The sequence below is a fragment of the Acomys minous genome (genome assembly GCF_964271855.1).
Source record: "Acomys minous genome assembly, chromosome: 10".
NCBI lineage: Eukaryota > Metazoa > Chordata > Mammalia > Rodentia > Muridae > Acomys > Acomys minous.
The window spans coordinates 52,811,859-52,830,544 of record NC_140491.1 but is presented as its reverse complement, the minus strand read 5'-3'; the positions used below and the strand labels follow the sequence as shown (position 1 = coordinate 52,830,544).

General features: G+C 44.5%; 1 protein-coding gene across 8 annotated transcripts in view; it reads left to right on the top strand.

The window, feature by feature from the left end:
* The first annotated feature begins 4,928 nt into the window (after window positions 1-4,928).
* Window positions 4,929-18,686, top strand: part of SANBR (SANT and BTB domain regulator of CSR) — a 52,632-nt gene continuing 38,874 nt past the window's right edge. For 3 of the 8 annotated variants that reach the window (XM_084799748.1, XM_084799743.1, XM_084799747.1), the window contains exons 1-5: window positions 4,929-5,059; window positions 7,210-7,339; window positions 10,124-10,282; window positions 14,398-14,581; window positions 16,438-16,531. In XM_084799748.1, coding sequence (XP_084655874.1) covers window positions 10,133-10,282; window positions 14,398-14,581; window positions 16,438-16,531 — 428 coding nt within the window. In that variant the 5' untranslated portion in view covers window positions 4,929-5,059; window positions 7,210-7,339; window positions 10,124-10,132. Of the gene's footprint in view, window positions 5,060-5,278; window positions 5,418-7,209; window positions 7,340-8,626; window positions 8,948-10,123; window positions 10,283-14,397; window positions 14,582-16,437; window positions 16,532-18,686 lie in introns of those variants that run through there. The other 5 variants (XM_084799744.1, XM_084799749.1, XM_084799746.1 and 2 more) reach the window with 5 other exon arrangements.

The following is an 18,686-nucleotide window of genomic DNA, read 5'->3' as shown; positions in this document are numbered from 1 at the left end:
TTGAGATTTCATCTTAGAGCATCAAAATGTCTCAGACCAATAAAACCAGTAACAGCTCAAGCTAGCAAGGATATAGAGTAAGGGGAACTCTCGGCCATTGCTTGCGGAAGCGCAAACCTTTCAGCCACTATGGAAGTCACTGGGGGTTGCTTCTCAGGGTCATGGATTGATTATAATATCAAGATCCAGATATTTCACTCTTCGGCATTGTATTAGTCAGGGTTCAGAGTAACAGAACTTAAAGAGTGAATCTATGTAGACATATATAGAAAGGGGATTTGTTGTTGTTGTTGTTGTTGTTGTTGTTGTTGTTTTTCGAGACAGGGTTTCTCTGTGTAGACTCGGCTATCCTGGAATCACAGTGATCTACAGGTCTCTGCCTCCCGAGTGCTAGGATTAAAGGCGTGCACCACCACGCCTGGCTGAAAGGTGATTTCTTAAAATGATGTACAAGCTGCAGTCTAAGTGATTCAACAATGGCTGGTTGTGAGCGGAAAGTCCAAGAACCCTGTAGTTGCTCAGTCCACGAGGTTGGCTGTCCCAGCTGGTCCTCAGTATACACTGGAATCCCAAAGAAGTCGGCTCTAATGCCAGGGAAGGGATGGGTTGCTAGAAAGGCGAGGGCAAGCAGGCAGAGAGCAAAAGCTCCCTCGTTCCATGCTTCCTGCTCAGCGTGGGGCTCAGGTTAACGGTGTGGCTTCCCACCTCAACATCTGAACTAAAGGCGTGTCATCCAACTTGAAAGGTCCAGATTAGAAGTGGATTTTCCTACTTCAAATTAAGCAGAAAGCCCCTCACAGGTGTACCCTCCGTTTGGGGTTTAGTTCCAAATGCAGTCCAGTTGACAACCAACAACAGCCACCACAGGCATTGTCTTAGTTAGGGTTCCTTTCGTTGTCTTAAGAGTTCCTTTCTTAAAGAACCGAAAGGGTGGCTATATCCACAATGTGCTGGGGCCATCCCACACCGCTTACTAATTAGGAAAATACTAAGTCTGGCAGTGGTAGCACTCACCTTTAGTCCCAGCATTCATAGTAAATCCCATGAGGCATGAATGGCTGGGCCTTGCCCCCCCTCCCCTAGACTTCTCTAATGATGGTGAGGTCTGTTTCCAGCCTCTCAAGGCAGGAGAGTGGCCAGGTTCCACCCCACAGGGGAGGGGAAAAGCCCGTGATCAAGCCACAAAGTCCCGCCAATCCCAGGCCATCCTGGTCAGCTATACACACACACACACACACACACACACACACACACACACACACACACACACACACACACACAAAAGCCCCAAGAAAGCCTGCCTCCTGCTCAGTTCTTTGCTGCTTCTCACCCAAGCAGAGGCAGCCATCCTCCTGTGGCTTTCCCAAAAAATCTCTTGTGTGCCGTTTGCTGTGCGGTGTGACTTTGTGGTACTTCTTGGCTCCTGACTGCCAGGATACTTTGCCTTCAAAGTTGTAACACTTGCATTGGGAAAACCTTATCCCTCAGAACTGCAAAACCTCCACTTGAGACTCCTTTCCCCTCAGAGCTGGAACACTTACACTCAGAAGGCAGAGGCAAGCAGACCTCTGAGTTCAAGGCCAACCCGGTCTACAAAGCAACTTCCAGGACAGCCAGGGCTATGCGGAAAATCCCTGTCTCAAAACTAAAATGGAAAATGGAGGGATGGAGGGAGGAAAGAAAGAAAGAAAGAAAAATAAAAAATACCCTAGAGGCCTGCTTATAGCCTGATGTATTTGTTCATTTGTTTGTTTTTCTGGTTTTTCGAGACAGGGTTTCTCTTTGTAGCCCTGGCTATCCTGGAACTCACTTGTAGACCAGGCTGGCCTCGAACTCACATAGATCTGCCTGCCTCTACCTCCCTAGTGATGGGACTAAAGGTGTGCATGCCCTGATCTTATGGAGGTGTTTTCTCAATTGAGGCTCCCTCCTCTCCAGTGACTCCAGCTTGTGTCGAGTTGACATAAAACTAGCCAGCACTGGCACATACCCAGAGGACACTTCATCCTACCACACAGACACTTGCTCATTGCTGCTCTACTCATACTAGCCAGAAACTGGAAACAACCTAGATGTCCCCCAACAAAAGAAATGGTTTTAAAAAAAAAGTGGTAGATTTACACAATGGAGTATTACTCAGCAGTTAAAAAAAAAATGAAAATTTCAGCAAATGGGTGGGACTAGGGGGGAAAAAATCATCCTGAGTGAGTATCCCAGATCCAAAAAGACAAAAGATATGTATCCACTTATATGTGGATATTAGCTGTTAAGGCAGTGACAACCCAGCTACAATCCTATACAGGCTAGGTATAGAGTAAGGCTCAGGAGGAATATGTAGATCTCCTTAGGAAGGGACATAAAAGAGACAGTTATGGATGGATGATGTGGGCTGGGCTGGGAGGATCTAGTGGGGAAGGGAAGGGGAGGGGAGGACAAGGGAGAAAGGCAAAATTAAGGGCCATTTGATGGTATGTTAATCTAATATAGGAGAACTTGGTAAAAACATGCACAGACATGAAGGCGATCTAAATGAACTCCCTAGATTGGGGAGCCAAAGCCCCACCTGACCATCCCTTGTCGACAAATCAAGCTTCCAGTCCTGACTTGAGTTTCATCTAATTGAGTTGCTGGATAAACAGGTCTCATAGGGCTCCCCCAAACAACCCAGGCTGTTGCCCAGACTATAGACTTCTCTCCACAAACTGACAGCAGGGCCTCGTTGCTGAAAACACCCACACAACTCACTGAACATGGGAAAGTCCAGCTGGGTACACAGAGCCTTCACCCCTGGCTTCTACGGTTTTGGTACAAGAAGGTACTCTGCAGGCTTTAAAAAAAAAAAAAGCAACAAAAACACCAAGCCAGCCACAAACCCTCTGGTTGACAATGGTGTCCTGCCCAAAAGATATGCTATTTTAGTGGTGGCACAAAGCTTGTCATCAGCGAGCCTCTGATTTGATTTAAAGCCCACTTCACAAGCTAGAACCCGTACCTATCACTGCTTGGTTAATCAAGAACCTGAGACTATAGCCCAGGGACCTAGGGTAAAAGCTACTACTGTTCTTAAAAAAAAGAAAGTTTTTAAAAAATTTATTTTAAAGAACTATTGTGGGAGCTGGAGAGATGGCTCAGTGGTTAAGAGCGCCACCTGCTCTTCCAAAGGTCCTGAGTTCAATTCCCAGCAACCACACGGTGGCTCATAACCATCTGTAATGTGATATGGCGCCCACTTCTGGCTTGCAGGAGTACATGCAAGCAGAGCAATGTATACATAATAATAAATAAATAAATTATAAAAAAAGAACTATTGTGGGGATTGTTTGTTTGTTTGTTTTTTAAGTCACAATCAAAGGGCTTCTAATGCCATTCTGCTATTTTCATAGAACAGTATCTTGCTCAGCCATCAGAGATGCTTGCTCCTGCAGTAGATAGGAAAAAATGCAGAAAACACAGCCAGACATTATGTGGGAGGAGGTGGGGGGTGACACTCAGCCCTAATGGGATGTATCCACCAAATCTCTCCCCTCAGGGCTCAAGGTAGCTATGGAAGAGGAAGTAGAAAGAGTGTAAGCTCCAGCAGGCACAGAAGACACCCAGAAAACAAGGCCCTTTTATAGCATCATGATCAAAGCACATAAGGACTGGCAGAGACTGAAGCTGCACGCACAGAGCCTGCACCGGGTCCTCCGCGCATACGTCATGGCTGCCAGGTCAGTGTTTTTATGGTGTGTGAACGTGTGGGTCTCTGTTTCCTGTGTCTTCCTCGTTTCCTTCTGTCTGTTTGTTTGTTTTGTCCAATTCTAAAGCGTTAGTTTTGTTTTATATTTTATTAAAAAAGAATAACTGTATAAACCGCATAGTGCTACAAGGGTGACTAAGCTAGGTAGTAGATGCACACCTGGCACATATTTTTAAATGCTCCATAGATGCTTGGCTTCCTTTACTTCGTGCATTAACTTGATAAATGGGCCCTTCGCAAGCCTGGTTGTTAAAACCTGGGTGTCACAAAGCCTTCATAAGCCAGGAACAGTAGGTACTTGACATAGGTAGCAGCATCCGTCTGTCAGCAGCTCCCCACCTCGACTGTCCTAAAGCAGAGCTGTTCCTAGAAGGTGTGCTTGATTGTCTTTTGGCGTCTGTGAGGATGCTGAGTTCCTCTGTAAGGGATTGCCAGCAAGGATGCTAGCGTGATCCAAATGTTGGAGTGGCTTACGTGGCTTCAGGTGACTTGGACGCTTGGAGATGGGCAGCCACTCGCCTAAGAATGAGACCAGGACCATCAGCTCCCAGCAGAAAGCCTATGAGTCTCTGCAAAATGAGCACAGTGCTTCCTTTATGCTGCTCAGAGCTGCTCTCTCTGCTCGCACACTGGTTTACTAGTGGACACTGTTTTGGTCGAATCATGCCAAAACCAAGGCGGGATGGGCAACACCAACTCACATGCCGGCCTCTAATCCAATCCACTTCCTTCACTTCTCTAAGATTGACATTTCCCACAACGTATCTGAGAGGTCACTGGCTTTCCAGTTTACAGTATGTTTTTAACTGCCAGCCAACTGCCAGCATATAATTTTTCTGCTCTATACCAAAATGACAAAGATCTACTCCATCCTTTTCATTCGAATTCCCAGTATCTCCCACATATCCCACTCTCGCACAACGCGTTGGTCATCTAAGATCAAGCCCCGGGGATCTAGTTGCTAAGAGACAGGACGCTGAGAGGGTAGGGACGCTGCACTGCGACAGGCCTGGGGACGAAAAGCCAGAGGGGACAGGGTGAGGAGCAAGGCGTGGCGGAGAGGTGGGCAGCGCTCCGGAGCGGCCCGCACCCGCCCACCCGCGGGAGCTCGTCGCTCATTGGGTCGTCCTCTACGGTGCTAGCCTGCGATTGGCCGGGCAGGCCGGCGCTCCGCCCCTCGGCACCAGTGCGGGGCGGCCAGCTAGCGGGCGCGGGCGGGAGCCGCGGCCTCAGCCGGGCTCGTGCGCGGGGAGGAGCGCGGGCGGTGCGGCCCGCTGCAGGTGACACGGGCGCCGTGAGGGCCGCCGCGGGCCTGTGGAGGTGAGAGAGACGCGGGGGCGCCTACCCGGGAGTCGGAAGTGGGCGAGGGCCGGGAGCGCCGCCGCCCTATCCGTCCGTCCCGGCGGGCGGGCCGTGCGGGGCCCCGGAAGCCCGCGGATGCCCGGGCGCAGCCGTCCGCTCCGTCCCGCCCGCGCGCCTGGCGACAGAGCGCAGCCTCGGCCGCCGGACTCCGGCCCTCGCTGTCCCCCGCCGTCCCCGCCGGGCTCCTTCCCGACGCCTTTGTCTGCCCCTCCCCAGCCCGCGCCCCGCGTCGGCGCCCACGCCGCGGGATCCGGGCCCCGTGGATGCGCCGCGCAGGGAGCCTCGCACCCGGGGTTGGACCGACTGGCTTACCCGGGTGGGCAGCGATGTTACTTCCTTCAGAACCAGGGCTAACCGCCTAGTTCTCCTTGTGGGCGAGGGTCTGGAAGTCTGTTGTAGTTGAGGATGAGTCAGTGGTAACAGCCTCCCTCTCTGGTGTCAGAGGCCTTCCACCTGTCCCGTTGTCCCCAACTCCTGCCTCTGCCTAAGGGGGGGAGGGGGAAATCAAGAGCCCCCTTTTCATTGAATATTGAAAAAGCAGATACTTGTGCATATGAGTAAGCCAGAATAAGAAAATAAATTCTTTTAAAGTGTAATATGTTAAACAATGGGATTTCTAATTTTTGGTAAATAATGTTATGCTTTAAACGCTTTTAAAATACAGTGTTTTAGCATGCATGAGCCGATAATTTTGAGCTTCAGATATTTTCTTTTGGTCATAGTTTTTTTTTATATACGTTTATACCTTTTCCAAGAATGACATGCATGCACCAGCTGTTCTGAGAGACTGCATGTTTTAGTGAAGATTACTTGTCAGTGCCTTACTTATCATACCTGTAGTCAGACCGTAAAGGAAACGTGCCTTAATTTAACTAGAGTACAGAATAGTTTTTCTCTTGATTGGAAAAATTCAGTTGTGTCAAAAGAAAAAAAAAATCACAGCTAAATTATTTAAATCATCCATAAACATGAATAAATGAGTATCATATTTGAAATATACAAATTTTAAGAACTTGATGGAGACAGCGTTCTTGACATTTTAATTAAGAGCTGGGGATTTAACCGTGCGTCATGGCAGAGGCAGGTGGGTCTCTGAGTTCGAGGCCAGCCTGGTCTACAAAGCAAGTCCAGGACAGCCAAAGCTACACAGAGAAACTCCGTCTCAAAGAGAGGGGGGCAGGGAGTAGGTAGGTCTGGAAGTTAAAAGCAACATTCAAGGGGCCTTTGTCTTGAATTCTACTGTAGCCTGCGTTCTTGCTTTTTTTCCTTCTTGGTGCTAGCTGCCCAATTCAGGGCCTCGAACCCACTCATCCACATTCCCAGGTTCTAAATGTCTATTAAGGTCCACACAGAGTATAATTAAACACCCCTTTCCAAATCATGTGTGAAGAAAAGGGATGCATATATTACCCATGTACATACAGAAAGTGTTTTATGCACTGAAAATTGAGTTTCCACATTTATTTTGTATAGTGTAAATACTTACGTATCCACATAAGTTGCGAATCTTCAACTTAGAATAGGTTCCAGAATTAAAGATAAAAGCTGAGTGCATCAGTACACACCTGTAATGGCTGTGCTCTGAGGCAGGAGGATCATGAGTTAGAGGCCCCTACCCGAGGTGGATGAAAATTAAGTTCTGTGCTGGGCAGTGCCCTCTAAGTGATTGAACTAATTCTTGAAGAAGAAGAAGAAAAGTACATCGATAACGGGGAAAGTAGGATAAGGAAAAACAATCGGCGCAGTAAGTTGCGGCACGCGTTTTGCATGGCAGGCCCCGTGCTGGGTGCTTTGTGGTATTTAGTTCTCACAGTAGTCTCAAAGGCAGTTACCATTTTCCTTCAAGGCTGAAACAACTGAAGTCCCTGGTTGCACTGCGGGGGATGGAGAGGCTGGATTAAGTATTCACAGGCCACGTTATACCTTGCATTGGCAGCATGCTTCATTTTACGTTTTTGTTGCTTTATGCATCTCTTTAAGGATCTTAGAAACGCTACTAGTACTGCTACAAACACCCAGCCCTCACACCGCCAGGTGCCACTTCCTGTCCAGAGTATCCCCGTCCCAGAAATACGGAAGCTACCTCCTGTTTTACCTTTGTTTTTCAGATGAGGAAATTGAAACACAGATTACTTGAACTAGATGATGCCTGAATGGTAGAACCAGGGTGCAGAATTGCACAGTTTGACTTGAGAATTTATACTTGTAACTGCTGCACTGGACTGGTCCTGCAATAAGGTACATCTCTCTGGAAGCTATGATTTTTAGTGTGCGTTTCTTTTGTGGTTTATATTTATTCATTTTTATTTTAGGTGTGTGTATGTTTGCTGGCTTGCATTTATCTGTGTGCACCATATATGTGTCTAGTGCCCATGAAGGTCAGACGGGGGCATCATAGCCCCGTGATGAGTTATTTATGGGCAGCTGTAAGAACCACTAGGTGCTGGGATCCAAACCCAGGGTCTTACCCAGTAACAGTGAATTATCTTAACTGTTGCTTTGTTGTTGTTGTTTGGTTGTTTGTTTGGCTTTTTCGAGACAAGGTTTCTCTGTGTAGCCTTGGCTGTCCTGGACTTGCTTTCTAGACCAGGCTGGCCTGGAACTCACAGCAATCCACCTGCCTCTGCCTCCCGAGTGCTGGGACTAAAGGCGTGCGCCACCACTACTCGGCAACTGTTGCTTTTTAATGTTTATGCAAACAAATAGGATTATGTTATTGTGGCTGCCGTTTGCTGTCCTGTGGCAATATTTTATTTAAACAGCTACCTAGTCCTAGTGACTGCTTGTGCATTTCCACTCCAGTGTGGCACTGTAAATGTCACAGCCCTAGGAAGTACCTCTTGTCTTTACATGTTGCAAAGTGTCACATGTGAAGCGCTTCCTCATCTTCAGAGCACTTCACAAAGTGGTCTCTTTCACTCTCTGCACTGTCGGGCTTCAGGCTTTTAGTCTGCAAGAGATGACACCAAAACTCAAACAGACCTGAGTGGCCTTTGCCCTACATTATGCCATGGTTTTCCCCAGCACGGCTTATGGTTTGAAGAGGTATTTCTAACCCAGAACCTAATGACAGTTAAACTATAATCATGAAGCCATAAGCCTTCACCAGTGTGTTCTCCTATAATTGTAGCTTCCAACTTGATCTGTAATGCCTGACACCTAGCTGGGTACTCACAAATGCTTGAGAAAAGTAGTGTGTCTTAAATCCACTGACATAGAGGGCTTCCTAAAATATTTTAGCTTGGGATGGATAGTTTCTTCCTTCCTTTTTGTAATATCCCCAGCTCACCTCAGGAGCCAGAGCTTTCACAGTTGTCTCATTGGAACATAACTGGCATTACAGTCTCTTGGAGACTGCCCTTTCCTATCCTAAACCCTCACCTCCACCTCACTACCTCTGCGTGCCGTGCCCTTATATAGAATGGAAAGAGCTTGGATTTAGATTGTCGTGGGACCCCTTAGTCTGTATCTTATTAGGTCTATGGCATTGAATACATTACTTAACTCCTCCAAATGTGTTTCCTTATGTTGTAAAATTAGGAGGAGCTCCTCTTTCAGAGCTAGCACAGGCTCCTCTGCCTCTCCATGGTGTGACTCCATCTTGGCTCCTCTGCCTCTCTATGGTGTGACTCCATCTTGGCTCCTCTGCCTCTCGATGGTGTGACTCCATCTTGGCTCCTCTGCCTCTCCATGGTGTGACTCCATCTTGGCTCCTCTGCCTCTCCATAGTGTGACTCCATCTTGGCTCCTCTGCCTCTCCGTGGTGTGACTCCATCTTGGCTCCTCTGCCTCTCCATGGTGTGACTCCATCTTGGCTCTTGGTTTTTCTGCCATTCTATCAATCAGGTTAGTTTCATTGCTTCCGAAGATAAGGGCTGAAAAAGAACTTTCCAAAGAAAAACTGTTTCAAACATAAAAATAACACTACTTGGGCCAGACATGGTGGCGCACACCTTTAATCCCAGTGCTTGGGAGGCAGAGGCAAAGTTAGAGGCCAGTTTGTTCTACAGAGTAAGTTCCAGAACACACACAGAGAACTCCTGTTTCAAAAAATAAAACACACACACACACACACACACACAGCTTAATAGCCACAGACACATTAGCTGTTATGCTAAGTTGCCAGGCGGTTTCATTTTATTATGTCTGTAAAAGTTCAGTATGCTCAGCTGTGGTGCCATGAACGTTCATTCAGGGAAAAACAGGAGGGAATGACTTAGGCACAGAATGAATTTATAATTCTTTTTTTTTCTTTTTTCTTTTTTGAGTCAGGACTTCTCTGTGTAGCCTTGGCTGTCCTGGACTCACTTTGTAGACCAGGCTGGCCTCGAACTCACAGAGATCTGCCTCCCTCTGCCTCCTGAGTGCTGTGACTGAAGGTGTGCACCACCTGAAGTTATAATTCTTTGAGCAAGCTACATGTTTTGATTTCTTCACAATTTGATTACATTATCTATGAATAGTCAGTCTATAAACCAGGCATGCTTAGTGAGTTTTTTAGAAAAGAAAGTATATCCAACTTTTCCTACACATTTTATTTGGAAAAAATTTAACATAGCAGAGACAAAACACCCAAATGTTTGCTACTTGGAGTCTGCCACTAAGGCTCTGCCAGCTGGCAGTGGTAGCACACACCTTTAAACCCAGCACTGGAGAGGCAGAGGCAGGCAGATCTCTGAGAGTTCAAGGCTGGCCTGGTCCACAAAGTGAGTCCAGGACAGCCAGGGCTACTCGGAGAAACCCTGTCTCAAAACAAAGTCGAAACTCAATTCTTTGTTTTATTGCATATTTAATCCATCTGTTCATTCTTATACGTAGCCATCTTTCAAGTCATAATAGCCAAAGCTTTTATGTTTTAAGAGATTTTGGATGGATATTCTGTGTTTGTTTTAGGTCAGTTGTATTTTTTTTTTCTTTATATAGTGGCAGGTCATTTTCAGGAATGGACTATAACTAGTCTGCAATGTTCTGGGGATATCTGAATTTCAGATGTAAATTTGACTATGTTTTCCCTGTTTCTAGCTCTAAAAGATGAGTCGTGGATATCCAGAAAACAACAATTTCCTGAACAATAATAACCAAATGGTATTGGACATGATCCTTTATCCATTAATTGGAATCCCTCAGACCATCAACTGGGAAACTGTGGCAAGGCTTATGCCTGGATTAACACCTAAGGAGGTGAGTAACGATTCCCAGATACCTCCTAAGAAACAAAAGATGACAACAGCAGCACTTTAAAAACAGGATACACACACACACACACACACACACACACAAACACACACCACACGCACACACACCACACGCACACACATACCCGTGTCCTGTGGCTCATGATCTTTAAATGTGAGCTTTAAAGAAACATCTAAGTGAAAAAAAAATTCTTTTTATATTTATTTTGTTTTGTGTGTATGAATGTTTTGAATTTCTGTGCACTGCATGCGAACAGTGCCAAGGAGACCAGAAGAAGGCATCAGATCCTCTGGAACTTTAATTTAATCCAACACTTGATAGTCAGAGGCAAGTGGATCTCTGAGTTTGAGGCCAGCTTGGTCTACAGAGCAAGTTCCAGGACAGCCAGTGCTACCCTGTCTCAATAAATAAATAGGATTCTTAAAATGTCCATCACTAAGGGAAAAAGATAGAAATAAAAAGAGAACTTAGTAGAGGAAAAATGCACTAGTGCTAAGAGAAGGCAAATAATGTAAGAACACAGGCTGGCCTTCAACGCAGGTCTACCTTCCTCTGCCTCCCAAGTGCCGGTATTCAGGGCCTGCAGCACCACCATCCTGCTGTGATGAACGCTTAAAGTATTTCTTGGTAAAAATTAAATTATAAAGAGTTTGGGCTCTGAAATACTGATAGCCTAGTCATCTTGACAACATAGTTGACTTTATTAATTTTATACTCAGAATCAAACTTACGTTTAAGAATTCTTATAGGGAAAGCATAGAGCCTTGGAATTCATTCACAGACACTAGTTAGAGAATCACAGACTTTAGCCTCTCTTTGTCTGTCTGTCTCTCCTCTGTGTCTGTGTCTGTCTGTGTGTGTGTGTCTCTGTCTCTGTCTCTGTCTCTCTCTGTCCGTGTGTGTGTGTGTGTGTGTGTGTGTGTGTGTGTGTGTGTGTGTGTTACAACATAACCCAGGCTGGACTGTCTTCTGCCTTAACCTCCAAAATGTTGGGATTATAAGATTGTGCCACCATGTCTGGAACTCACTGTGTAGCCCAGGCTGGCCTGGCACTCATGAAGATCCCCCTGCCTCAGCTTCTGGAGAACTGGGATTACAATATCTAATAGTTCCACCGATTGTTTTATTTGACTTATTTAATTTCAGTGTTGGGTCTTCTTGTTTTGTTTTGTTACTTGAATTTAGGACTTCTAATTTGTCTTAATGTCACTGAAGTAAAAATCATGGTAAAACATCCCATCTTTTACAAAATACTAGGTTGACACAAAAAAACAACAAAAACTATTTGAGTAAAAAATGTTGTTATTGTCTTTTGTCTTTGTTTTTTTGTTTTGGTTTTTTGAGACAGGGTTTCTCTGTGTGGCCTAAAAAATGGTTTTGTACGTGAGATAAAAACAAAGAATTCAAATATAACTCAAAACTTAAGAACAGCCATCTCTATCCTTTATTTCCTTAAAAAGTATATATGAATATCAAGTCAAACCCAGCAGGGTAGATCTGCCTTAAAATGTTACCTACATGGACTCCAAGTAGACCACAGGACCACAGTATCCAAACGGCCTTAGGAGGCTCTGCCGTCAAGTGGGCGACAGTGAAAACATTTCTCTCAAATGGCAAAGAGTAAGACAAGGACAGAATGAAGGGGGAAAGGGTTCAAACTTATCTTCTTTCTTTGTAGCTTGTCACCCCTACTTTCTAGGAAAACTCCTTGGCCTCCCCTGTGACCATGATGTCATCTTTACCATTAGGTGTGGCCTAGTCTGAGATAAGTTTATTTCCATCAGTTCTGCTACCTTCTGTGGCCTCCTTGGCACTTTGGCATCTTTATATGTAGAGAGCTTTCCTAGTACGTGGAGGCCCTGGGATAATCCTCAGCACATAATAACAAAAGCCCGAGATACTCAGTGGAAGAGAAGAAAAAGAAAGTGTAATGTCACAAATCAGATCCTCCATGAGTTTCTTCCCTCTAAAGGGTGGAACTGGTCTCACCAGGGCGAGGGCTGCTGTGTAGTGACTTTCCTGGAACTATCAGACCTTGGCCTCATCCCCAGTTCCAGGCTAGGGTGAGTGTATGGCCGTAGCACCCATAACATACCCAGTCTCATTTGATCTCCAAAGAAACGTCAGACCTGATTAATACTTACAGATGAGAGAATTAGGTGTTATTCCTAGTGGAAACACAGTACAAAAGAAAAGCCAAGGATTTTCCTTGCTAATATTGTCACCTGATAACAGATGCCTGCAAAAGGAAAATGTGGCTGATGAAAACAATCTCCAGTCTTCTTCAAGAGAATATACTCATGGTTCCTTTGAGTTAAGCATCTTTTGCCTTGTTTATTTAAGTATTTTATGGGCTGGAGAGATGGCTCAGAGGTTAAGAGCACTGTCTGCTCTTCCAAAGGTCCTGAGTTCAATTCCCGGCAATCACATGGTGGCTCACAACCATCTATAATGAGATATGGGGCCCTCTTCTGGCATGCAGCTGTATGTGCAAATAGGGTGCTCATATACATAAATTAATAAATAAATCTTTTTTAAAAAAGTATTTTATGTCTGTGCATGTTTTGTCTGCTTGTGTGTATGCACCGTGTACCTGGTGCCTTGGAGGCCCTGCATGTGTGTATGCACCGTGTACCTGGTGCCTTGGAGGCCCTGCATGTGTGTGTGCACTGTGTACCTGGTGCCTTGGAGGCCCTGCATGTGTGTATGCACCGTGTACCTGGTGCCTTGGAGGCCCTGCATGTGTGTGTGCACCGTGTACCTGGTGCCTTGGAGGCCCTGCATGTGTGTATGCACCGTGTACCTGGTGCCTTGGAGGCCCTGCATGTGTGTGTGCACTGTGTACCTGGTGCCTTGGAGGCCCTGCATGTGTGTGTGCACCATGTACCTGGTGCCTTGGAGGCCCTGCATGTGTGTATGCACCGTGTACCTGGTGCCTTGGAGGCCCTGCATGTGTGTGTGCACCGTGTACCTGGTGCCTTGGAGGCCCTGCATGTGTGTGTGCACCGTGTACCTGGTGCCTTGGAGGCCCTGCATGTGTGTGTGCACCGTGTACCTGGTGCCTTGGAGGCCCTGCATGTGTGTGTGCACCGTGTACCTGGTGCCTTGGAGGCCCTGCATGTGTGTGTGCACCGTGTACCTGGTGCCTTGGAGGCCCTGCATGTGTGTGTGCACCGTGTACCTGGTGCCTTGGAGGCCCTGCATGTGTGTGTGCACTGTGTACCTGGTGCCTTGGAGGCCCTGGCACTAGAATTAACAGATGACTGTGACCTGCTGTGGGTGATGGGAACTGAACCTGGCTTCTTTGAAGGAGCAGCCAATGATCTTAACCACTGAGCTGTCTCTCCAGCCCTGAATTAAACACATTAAAAAAAAAATTCTACTCTTTTAAAGGAGAAAAAAAATTAAGTTGCAGGCTTTTACATATAGAAATACAAATTTTGTTTGTGTTTCCCCAACAAATTAATAATCACAAAAAAAGCATAGAAAAGTATCTTTAAGGACTGGAGAGATGGTTCATGGTTAAGAGCACTTGCTGTTTTTACAAAGGACCAGGTTCTGTTACAGCACTCAGGCAGAGGCTCACAGCCACCTATAACCCCACCCCAGGGACAGAACACCCTCTCCTGGCTTCTGTGGGCATTAAGCACTCACATGGTATACATACATGCAGTGGGCAAAACACTTATACACACTAAGTAAAATAAATAAATCATCTTCAAAGAGAAGGCAAGAAAATATGTTTTTCCATTAATTGTTTTCATTTTGCCTTATACATAGTTATATAACCTTAATTATTGAAGTTGACTACTCAAAACTATAAATAAATACCTCTTCTCTCTTATAAGTTAGAGCACTCAACAATATACATTAAATTTTATTGACTGAAGATTATCATTCATGGTTATTCTTATATTACTCAATGATAATATGTATTAAGATAGTAAGCAGGTATAAAATCAGTATGTACTTTAAAATCTTTTTTGATTAGCACAGGGAGTACCACTCTAGCGTTTTTGACAGAGTGGTTTTGTTTGGTTGGATTTTTGTTTTGTTCTGTTTGTCTTTACCTCAGTTTTTACCGTTTTATGTCACTGCAGTGTGCGAAAAGGTTTGACGAGCTGAAGAGCAGTGGGAGCTCACCTGTGGACAATCAGTACAGCCCCTTACTGGCTGCTGGAGAGGGCCCTGTCCAGACGCTAGCCACCTACATAAAGTCTTCCCTTCTGGACACGCAAGGAGACTGCCAGGAGACAGTGGATCAAGATGCAGTCTCCAAAGCAGGTAAGGCTGTGACATGAAAGGTAGTTCTTGTCCTTACGGAAAGTCTACATTTTGGGCCAGGCGTGGTGGCGCACGCCTTTAATCCCAGCACTTGCGAGGCAGAGGCAGGCAGATCACTGTGAGTTCGAGGCCAGCCTGGTCTACAAAGTGAGTCCAGGACAGCCAAGGCTACACAGAGAAACCCTGTTTCGAAAAAACAAAAACAAAAAACAAAACAAAACAAAAAAAGTCTACATTTTGTACATTGTAGTCAACCTTCCTTTCTTAATTTAAAGCTAATACAGACACTTGTGTAAAGCTCTTAGTATTTTTATCTTCGTCAATGTTAAAAAATTCCATCGTCTTTGTTGTTTCTCAAAAAACTGTAAATGTATAGGTTAGGTAATATTTCATAACAAAATGTTGACTATACCTTATTTACTTCAGTTTGTCAACCTAGTTTTTCACGTACTGTTTATTTGTTGTTTGTTTTGTTTTGTTGGAGAAAGGGTGTCATGTGCCCTAGGCTGGACTTGAACTCACTGTGTACTTGAGAATGACCTTGAGCTTCTGAGTTTCCTGCCTCCCGGCTCCAGGGGCTGAGAGGTGCTTGCATCCTCACACCCAGCTGTCGCAGGGCCGGCGGATGAGCCACTCGTGCTTGACAAGCCCTCTACCAGCTGCACTAGATGTCTAGTCTTCACTACGTATCTTAAACGAATTTAACATAGTTGCTTTGTAGCAAATTTATATTTCATTTTCTCTCTTGTTTTCATAGTTTATTTGTAGATTTCCCACTTAAAGAGTAACAGATTGTTCTTCTCCCAGAACTACATCAAAGTCAAGTTGTAAGTCCAGCTGTGCTCTGACCTATGAATTTTACATTTACTTTCTTTTTTTGGAGACAAAGTTTCATGTGCCCCAGGCTGGCCTCAGACTTGTGGCGTAGCTGAGGATGACCTTGAACTCCTGATCTTCCCAAGTGCTAGGACAAAGGAATACACCACCATGTTTGGCCACTTTTAAATTTTATTTTGTTTGTTCATTTGTATGTTTTGAGATAGGATCTCTCTATGTAGCCTTAGTTGTCCTGGAACTTACTATATAATAAACCAAGCTGGTCTAGAACTCACTGAGATCCACCTACCACTGCCTCCCAACTGCTAGGATTATAGGCATGTGCTACCATGCCAGGCTACATAAAAAATTTTTTTAGAGAATCCTGCTCACATCTTACATCATCTTTTTTTTTTTTTTTACAGACAGTCTTTACTGCAGTTAACAGAAATTCAATTAACACAGTGACAAAGTTGAAAAGATGTTTTCTGGAATTACGTTTGAAAATCGCAGGCTTTAGAAGCCCTCAGAACCAGTTACTTTCATTTCAGCAGCAGTCAGAATATTAAAACAGAAATTTCCTTTGGGAAGAAAAGCCTATGCTGTGCTGTTGAACCCATGACTTAGTTTGGAGTACTACATCACAGTCTTTTGAAAATGTTCACTGTAACTTTAGCAGTTTATGATTCATTTTCTACCTGTTTCTTCCATATGTCTTTAAAATATGAATATTAAGGTGAGAGATGCCACCTGATAAATACCATCTTTTTTTTATTTGTTTGATTTTCAAGACAGAGTTTCTCTATGTATCCTTGGTTGTCCTGAACTCCATTTGTAGACCAGGCTGGCCTGGAACTCATGGTGATCCGCCTGCCTCTGCCTCCCGAGTGCTGGGATTAAAGGTGTGCGCCACTTTGCCTGGTCCCGACAGATACCATCTTAACTGCCTTGGAAACCATGTGTCTACCGTGTAACCATCCATCTCAGCTAGAAATGCTAACCCACCCCTCTTTCTGTGTATGTCTGTTTCTGTATTTAAGGAAGACATAGTATAGCTTCCACAAGGAATTGCTCTTCAGAAACTGAAAACTGTACTGCTCGGAATGCTGGAGAGGAGCCCGGAGAATCTGCAGGGTAGGAGGCTGGTTGTTTGCTAGGAGAGACTTAATGCTGACGCTGCCTCTAGCCATGAGAGGGTGGTTGCTGGTCATGTCTATCAGTTACCATACGTTAGAGGGGTGCATCACACAATAATTGCTTAAACCCTGGAGTCAGAGTCATCTATGCATGAATAACAAAATACCTAATATATGACTTGCTTGTGTTATTTATAAGTTTTGGAGAGTTTTTTTCATTCTTAAAAATTAATTGGCATATTTTTTAAAAGTTAGAACTAATATCTTTTTTTTTTTTTTTTTTTTTTTGGTTTTTCGAGACAGGGTTTCTCTGTGTAGCCTTGGCTGTCCTGGACTCACTTTGTACACCAGGCTGGCCTCGAACTCACAGCGATCCGCCTGCCTCTGCCTCCCGAGTGCTGGGATTAAAGGCGTGTGCCACCACACCCAGCTAGAACTAACATCTATTAACATAAAACATTGGAAAGTAAATTTCAGTGCCCAAAGTTCTCAAACTTTATTAATGAGATTACAGGTGTATTTTAGAACTATTTGAATATAATTGCTATATAAATATTTAAAAATCAGAATATATCTCAGTATGCTTCAGGTTGACAATTTGTATTGTTCTGTGTGTTCCTTATACAGTAAATTGCATGCATAGTAAATGTTTACTTGTTTTGACAAACAGTGTACCATATAACTATCACCTGATGAATATACAAAACATTTTTGTCATCTCTGAGGTTTTCTTCCTGCACCTCTAGCTTTGGTAGATAACAGCTCTATTAATCTAAGGTTCACACACCACAGCATTCATCCGCCCCGCCAGCTTTCTTCCCCACTGTCTCCCTGCTGGGGAGGGCTGGACCTAGGGCACCTACCATACCACACATGCCAGGGAGCACTCAACCGCTGAGCTTGTTTGCAGCCCTTTTAGAAGTTATCTTGAGTCAGACTAAGCGGTTTCCAGGCTAGCCCTGAGCCTGCGCTGTCCCTCTCCATGAGCAGGAGTGTGCCAGGTGAGCATGTGCCACATCAACGAGTATGGCCACCAAAGGATGATTGGTAGGAACCGGTTTCAGGCTTGGCACCAAGCACCCTTCCCACTGAGCCGTCTTCTTGGCCTTTTTACAAATTTTGATACAACATTGATTATATTACTTTTTTCATAGTCCAACTTTATATAAAATACTTATTTTATATTTAGAATTTTAAAAATTGAATTAAGCACAAAGCAATTCACATTTATAGTATACTACTTTTTCCTGTTTATTCCCTTTTTGTTATGACATGAAGACAGTGCATCGCACTGTTTTAGGTTTCTTCTTTTTTGTTTGTCTGTTTGTTTTTGTGTATTCTATTTGTGTGTGTGTGAAGGTGCCTGTATGGAAGCCAGAAGACAGCTTTGGGTGTTATTCCTTTGTTATCATCTACCTTTTTTCTTTTAAGATATATCTATTTACTTATATGTAGATGAGTGCCCTATCTGCATGTACACCTACAGGCCAGAAGAGGGCACCAGATCCCACTATAGATGGTTGTGAGCCACCAGGTGGTTGCTTGGAATTGAACTCAGGACCTCTGGAAGAGCAGACAGTGCTCTTCACCTCTGAGCCATCTCTCCAGCCCTAATTTTTTTTTTTTTTTGAGTCAGGTTCTTTGTGTCCTGGAACTTTCCAGGTTGCTAGACTCTGGAGTTACAGATCATGTTAGCACATTGAGTTTTTAAAAATGGCTTCTGGGTATTCAGCTCCATGGACTTTACCAACTGAACTCTCTTCTACCCCTACTTTTTCTTTTTTAGTTGACTTTCATATTTTTGACCCACTCGATAGCCCAGGATGGCCTAGTAAAGACTGGCCTCCGACTCACGGCAGTCTTACCACTGCAGGTTCCCCGCCCTAGGGTCACACACAGGAGCTGCCGTACCTAGCAAAATATATCACTTACAAAGAAGGTAAATTCAAGGAGTATGTGATTTTTGGAGCAAACTTTCAGATGCATTAACTAAACTTACTAAATCATTTTAAGTATGTAAATAAGCTCATAGTCTTAAGAACTCTTGTAGCTGTGAGCATTAGTATATATATTTCATAAATGCCTGGGCCCAAACTTTGTTGATGCTAAAATTAGCTAAGTAAGTGATACTGTTTTTTATTTTGATTTTTTTG